The sequence below is a fragment of the Vicia villosa genome, unplaced genomic scaffold, assembly GCF_029867415.1.
Source record: "Vicia villosa cultivar HV-30 ecotype Madison, WI unplaced genomic scaffold, Vvil1.0 ctg.000493F_1_1, whole genome shotgun sequence".
NCBI lineage: Eukaryota > Viridiplantae > Streptophyta > Magnoliopsida > Fabales > Fabaceae > Vicia > Vicia villosa.
Window position 1 is genome coordinate 375,765 of NW_026705238.1, and position 7,617 is coordinate 383,381.

General features: G+C 32.8%; 1 protein-coding gene across 1 annotated transcript; it reads right to left on the minus strand.

The window, feature by feature from the left end:
- Positions 1-5,216: 5,216 nt before the first annotated feature.
- Positions 5,217-7,359, minus strand: LOC131628958 (linamarin synthase 1-like). Its single transcript, XM_058899767.1, has 2 exons — positions 6,786-7,359; positions 5,217-6,461 (listed from the first exon to the last, which is right to left on the minus strand). The coding sequence occupies exons 1-2, from the start codon at positions 7,294-7,296 to the stop codon at positions 5,521-5,523; spliced, it is 1,452 nt and encodes a 483-aa protein (XP_058755750.1). The 5' UTR covers positions 7,297-7,359; the 3' UTR covers positions 5,217-5,520.
- Positions 7,360-7,617: the final 258 nt, after the last annotated feature.

A 7,617-nucleotide genomic window follows, 5' to 3' on the forward strand; every position in this document is an offset into this window, starting at 1 on the left:
AACGTCTTACGTCCTTTATAGGAACCTTTCTAGGTAGTTTTGTTTAAAACGCTTCATGTCCTTTATAGGAATCTTTCTAGGTAGTTTTATTTAAAACGTCTTACGTCCTCTATAGGAACCTTTCTAGGTGGTTTTGTTTAAAACATATCGTTCCCTTCATAGGAACCTTTATAGGTAGTTTTGTTTAAAACATATCGTTCCCTTTATAGGAATTTTCCTAGACAGTTTTGTTTAAAACATATCGTTCCCTTTATGGGAACCTTTCTAGATAGTTTTGTTTAAAACATATCGTTCCCTTTATAGGAACCTCTCTAGGTAAGTCTTGTTTAAGATATCTCGTATCCTATCTAAGAGCCTTTCCAGGTGAGTCTTGTGTAAGACATAACACACCATTTCCAAAAACTGTTCTAGGTTAGTCTTGTTTAGGACATATCATTCCTTTCTAGGTAATCTTTTTAAAGACATGTATCCAATCCCTCCTTATCCTCTCCAGGAGCCTCTATAGGTCAGTCTTGTTTGAGACATATCCAAGTTAACCTTATAGTCTTATTTAAGGCGTATCGTATCATTTCCGAGAACCTTCCAGGTGAGTCCTGTTTAAGACGTACCATAACCTGTCTAGGTAGTTTTGTTTAAGACATCCCATATCCATTCCAAAAGAACCTCTCCAGGTTTCATATCTTTTTAGTAGCCTTTCTAGGTGAGTCTCATTTAAGACATATCATGCCTCTCTAGGTAGCCTTTTTAAAATGTTTATCCAAACTTTTCTGAGACACACCTAGTTCTTTCTGAGAAATTCTTCCTAAGCATTGTTCAAAGCCTAAGCTTCTTCGCATCAACCTTCGATACACCCTATTCAGGAACCTCTTCAGGTAGTCTTATGTAAGACATTACTCCGTGTCTTTTCAGATACAATCAAATGATCCAGGTATGAAAAGCATATGCTTTAGACAAATAGCCTGCCAGGTAAATGGGTGGCATCTATAAGCCCATCTCCCGCGGAACTCCTTCCCTACACAAGAAAATTTCAGGGCATTTCAGTGTCCAATCATCTTCTACCTCTTCAGGTTCAAGAAGATTGAACAGGGGCAGCTGTCATACCCCAAAATTTGCCTTCCATATTCCATTTACAATGATTCAAAATCCAAAACCAACCCCCATGATTAATTTATTTTATTTGATATTTTATTAGATTTTTTTATTCATTAAAATATGTTTTTTATCAAATAATTGAAAAAAATATGAAAGGATTTGGTTATGATTTGGTTTCCAATCAAAATTACTCTCTAAATGACACATATTGAATGCAAAATTCGTGTAAAGAATGATTGGCATGAGATTGAGTTCAAAAAAATCAATTTTAGAAAGATTTGGAATCATATTTGGACCAAGAATCATTCTATGGATTTATCAAGATTGTATCCATATTTGATACCCTAATTGAGTCCACTATATATGCCATACAATCCTTATTCACGAGAGGGGGTTTTTGGGCAAACAAAACTCTGTTGTGAGGCACAAAAAGAAAACGTGAAACAAAGAGAGGAAGGGAGAAGAGTTTCACACGGATTCAGGCCAAACAAGACGTTAATATTGATTCATGGATGCTTCTTGAGTGAGAATCAACTTCCATAGTCGACCAAAACGATCTGGAACCTACTGCAATTTTCACGTTTTTTTCTCAAATATTCTTGGATTTGAATTTGTTCATAAACGCATTATAAATCATGTTTGAGGGTATAAATGTATTCATAATCTTGTTTGCAAACTATCTGGGCTGTTTAATTTGATTTTCATTGCAGATTGGGAATCCACCATTGTTAGGGTTTAAAGGATTGAAATTGGGATTTTTCCATGGAGGTGAAATTAGCCTGAGTTAATGGTACCATGGTGTTCATAACATGATTTACAATCGATCCATGCCTTTAGAATCTATTTATTGGTGGTATTCTGTGAGATTCAAATTTGCAGGGATGACCATGGTTGTTCACGAACAGCTACGACGAAGAAGCATCAGCACCGCGCGCGTCTGTTTGGATTTTAAAATTTGGCTCGTTTGTTTTTTATATATCATAGCTTTGTGTCTGAGTTTTAACAAGATACGAGTGCAGCGCAGTTGGCTTTACACCGAGACCTGCATCCAAGTGGTTGTGAGTTCGAATCCCGGCCACAACGCTTATTTTTTCCATTTGCAAATTATATGAATTCAGTGCTGCGCGCTCACGCAAGCCTATGATGCGTCGTTGCCTTTCCACCACCAGATCGCAGCCTAAGAAGATCCAGCGTCTCAGAATATGCTGGTGCACCATGGACACTCAAGATGCACCCACACACAAACAGGCGCCCAGGTTTCTTAGTATTTTCAATATTTGTTTATTTGTTTATTTTATTTTGTTAAATCATTTAATTGAACTTGTTATATATAATTTGATTTAAAAATTGAATTATTAATTAAATTAGGGTTAGGATTATTATTAGGGTTAGGATTATTTTCCTCGACTTTTCGAGTTAATTTATTTAACTATTTTAAATAATTATAAATCACAACAACCCTAGAAAAGTGGTAAGTATTAGGGTTCGCTCCATCCCATTTAGCCAAATATCAAAGATATTAGGATTTAATTTATTATTCGTTTCGACCGTATTAATCGGTTGCGATGGGTAATAATCGATTATTTAATTAATATAATTCAAATACATAATATTTGGCTAAAGGGTTTCAACCATCGTATTGGTTGCGATGATTAGCCTATTTCCTTTATTCTAATTCATTATCATTTTTAATCGAATCAATCGATTACGAAGGGTAATGATATAAATTAAATCATTAAAACTTCTAAAAAATACTATAATTCATTATTAGTGATAATCGAATCAATCGATTAAAATTGGTGATGATACAACTATTAATCTGTTAACTATGGTAATTGAATCAATCGATTATCGCGGTTAATAGTACAAATTAAAATCAGGGTTGTACGCCCAAATCTAAAACATTCAAAACACTTCAAATCAAACTACGGATTTTCATCCTTATTCAAAACTACGATAGGCCATTCAAAAAGCCTTCAAACCGTATCAAAACGAATTCTAATCCTAAGGGCGTACAACCCTTCCCCGAACTACGTAGACTCTGATCCTCCATAAGGAGGTACGTAGGCACTTGGCAACAAGGCGAGTCCCCCACTTCCAAACTCTAATCATGTTCAATATAATTAGCCTTTTAACTCTATTTACTGTCTGTCATCTTTCTTTATATTTTGCCACAAACCTTCATCTTTGCAATGTTAACCTTTAGGAAAGGGTTGAGGGTGCCTAACACCTTCCCTCGACCTGAATATAGTATCTTACCCTGATCTCTATATTGCGTAGGGTTTCCTATTCGCCCTTCAGAATAGGTGGCGACTCTAAACATTAATTTTTAGGGCAGGTTGCTACACCCTTGTACTTAGTAAATGAATTTTAAGAATTAATACACTTAACTTGGTAGTAAACATATCAGACTTACTTAATTACTTTAGACTTAAAACATTAGAGTTGTAGTGATAAACAAGACGAGTTTAAATAAAAATGTAATGATGTTAGATAATGCTTAGACATAAGGGAATCTTAACAAACCATTGCATGTTCTCACATTGTAAATAAAGACTACAAAATTTCACTACTACAAAATACAAATAAAACAACGCTCAAGTCATCACGATTCTTACAAACACTGTAGTGACATCTCTAAACTCAGGCACTATCATTTTTTTAATTAAAAATTGTTAGAGTATGATAACGGTTGATGACCTCATCATGGTGATCGATCAAGCTTTCATGAGTTCTAACCTCAACGCCCTCAAATATTTTATTCCTTTAACGTAAATGCACACCTTTTCTTTTTTTCCTTAAGCTTTCACTACTGTTGTTTCTTGCAACTATTGTAAAATACTTTTCACTTAATAAAAACATAACAGACAATTTATTTTGTTCATAACACAAAAGGATGCCCTGGAAGTGAGACAATGGCGATAGCAATATCCTCTTTGACTTATGGTACGTTACCATTATGTGATTGTTGTTTATTTCTTCTTCTCTTTCGATAGCAATATCCTCTTTTGTTCACAACGCAAGACTTTTTAATCTATGTTGTGACATTGTATATCTCAAATAAGATTTTAATAATTTTAATTTAGAATAACTTCTTTAATCAGATGCAACACTGATAGGAATAGTCAATATTATTCTATAAGCTATGCATGCATTAGGAAAACAATTAAAATTCTTTAAAGAACTCAATATCATATAGCTTGATTTTGATTCAACTATTAAAACTTCCCTAATAACTTTCAATTCTTCAAACAAAATTTCACCATCAAGATCAAGAGATTTGTCGTGTTTTAAACAAGTTTCAAGATGTTTACAACATGCTTTCAAGTCCATTTTAGACAATGATCTAAGCCTTTCAATACTTAACAAGAATCCAAAAATAGTTTCATATGTGCTATACTGCTCAAGTCTTCTATCAAGTGAGTCAATTGTTTAATCTATAATATATAATAAATAATGATTATGAAAATACTCTTCAACAGACTCAAGATTTAATTATGTGGGTTGAGATAGATTTTCATCATAATGTTTTTTCTACGAATTTGACGTTTTTAAATAAACACACATTCAATCTCCATTTCATTCTCAATCTTTTCAGAACTTGATCACACCTTTTACTAGTTCTATATCCACATCAACGCACATGTCTTTTTTTTAAAATTTATTGCTCCAATTAGACTCTTTAGTTGCTAAAATTATAAATGTATTATTAATTATTTTTATTTTAGAGTAACTAATTGATTTTATTGTACTCTATATTTTATTTAAGGAAAATTACATTTACTTATTAATTTTGACTTTGTAGTTGTAGTGCCCCTATAATTTTGTTGGTTTGTATTTTTCAACAACAACAAAATTCTAACAAGTACTTTCATAATAGAAAATTCTCTTTTAATATATATATATATATATATATATATATATATATATATATATATATATATATATATATATTTGATGCCCCTAAAATTATGATGCCATGGGCTACCGCCCTGCGAGCCCGTGCTCAGGACCACCCCTGATGTCAGGACCTGCGTGATTATATATCTTTTTCAACCACTGTTAAATATCTTTTTCTTAGTAGTATTTATCTCTAATTATAGATTACATGACACAGTACAACATAACAATCACTAGATAAATCATTGATGAATCCTTGTCCAATAAAATTTCTCAATACATGAACCACACATTTATTTTTGCTTCTATGGCATAACTAAAATATTCTAAAGGTAAAAAGGCACTACCTCCCAACACTAATGCAAGATAATACTAAAATAAGAATAGTCTACATGACATTTATTGAAAAATAAGAAAATGGAAATTATGCATTCTATTATGATAAAGAACCTCATCTACCGACTAATGGAAATTATTGTAGGATGCTCCTGCTTGGTCATTGTAATGAAGAACTGATTATAATAGGACTCAAATATCATTGTGATGAAGAACCTCCTTGATTAACTTTTGAAAATTATTGTATGATGATCCTCCCAAATTTGTAGCAGTTGTAGCTTTCTTCTTCCACTCTAAGCTCTTTTGTCTCATCTCTTTTCCTTCTTCTCCTTCCATCATTTCCAATACAAGTTTTGTTATTTCCACCCTTTTAACATCATGGTTAATTTCCATTCCTATTTTCCAATTGTTGCATAAATACCTACAATTTGTTTGTTGTTCTGCAAAGAAAGGCCAACAAATAGTAGGCACACCATAAGAAATAGTTTCAAGTGTTGAATTCCAACCACAATGAGTTAGGAATCCCCCAACTGATGGATGAGCAAGAACTTGGTCTTGAAAGCACCAACTAGTTATGAACCCTCTATCTTTAACTTCATCTAGAAACTCCTGTGGCAAAGTGGTAGTTCCACCAATTACCACATCTGATCTCATTATCCATAAAAATGGTAACTTGCTATTTGCTATCCCCCAAGCAAACTCTCTTAAGTGATGATCAGTCATTACAGTTATACTTCCATAATTAATATAAAGTACTGAGCAAGCTTCCCATTTATTCAACCATTCTATACATTCTGGATCATTTTTCCAGAAACTTGAACCATTTGCTTTAAAACCATTCTCTTGTTCAGGAAAATTCCTACCAAGCAGGGAAATCGGTCCAATGCTATATATGTTTGGGTTCTTGGCCCTAAGAGTCTGGAAAGCTTCATCTTCCAATTCTTCAAATGTGTTAATGATGACTTTTGATGACCTCAAACAATTTTGTGCTTCAGAACCCAGAAAGTCAAACATTGTATCATTTAGATCAGTGACTCTTATAAAACTTGGAAGGTCTTTCAATCTGATATCTTTCATTCCGGAGATCCAATCTAGACTTGTCTCCAAGGTGCCATCGACAATAAAATTTTCATCTAAACAATTTGACAAAAGTAGGTCACTCGAATTTCACTATATAGATTTAAAATGATATCATTTTTATTAATAGCTATCTTTATCTTATATAAATCAAGGAAAAATTTAATTAAAGAAAATTTTGTATTTTGCTTTTTTTTTTTTAATCATAAAGTGTATACCCTACACTTGAAAATAATCGCATAAGGATGACTTGATGATGAAGGTGAAAGATAAGAATATCCAAACATCATTTTCTCACACAGCCATATATCAGAATAATTTATAGTGTTTTTCTATTTTAGAGCTTGTTTAAAAATCAAACAGAGAGTCATACAATTTACCTTTGAATGGCAGAATTCCTCTTTTGACAAGTTCCTCAAATTGCAAATATCCAACAAAGCCACATGCAGAAGCTGTCCATAACTGTAACTCTTGAATGCCCAATTCTCTAGCCACTCTTCCAGCAAAGCCATGAGTGCCATCAGCAACTATGCAACTAACTGGATGAGGTGATGAAGTGTTGAGCTTCATCACAAGCTCTTTGAATGGACCATAACAGTTTTTCCTAGTTGCATCACACAATGTTGGAATATCTTGTGTTGCATCCTTATCCGATTCTGGTAAACCATCAGGTATGGTCTCAAATTGAAAATCTGGGAGATCTTTCACAAACTCTTCTCCCAGAGATTTAATCAAACGTTTGTGATTAAACTCGTTGTTCACAAAGGTTATGTGAAAACCATTGCAACGAAAGAGTTTGGCTAGTTGCATTGAAGGATTCACATGACCCTGTGCTGGAAATGGTATGAATACAGCATGTGGTTTTTGGGTATGATTAGGCGTGGAATCCATTTTTTTCAAATATTAGTTTCTGAGAACTATATGTTTGTGAATTAATAGGAGATAGAAAGACTGGTATATATAGTGGAAACTTATAGCATATCCAATGGATTTTAATTTTACCATATCAGAATTGTGGGTGGTATAGTCTAAACTAATAGCTGGTTCAATAGATTTTAAAAGTTAAAGTTAAAATTTTTAAAAAATACTATCCATAAAATTTTACTAATTTCCATTAATGTTTAAAAATGATTCAAATAGAATTTACAACTAAGCATATAAAAATTATAGCCACTGTTTTTTTTTTTTAAAATTAATTAGTGTTAAATGGAG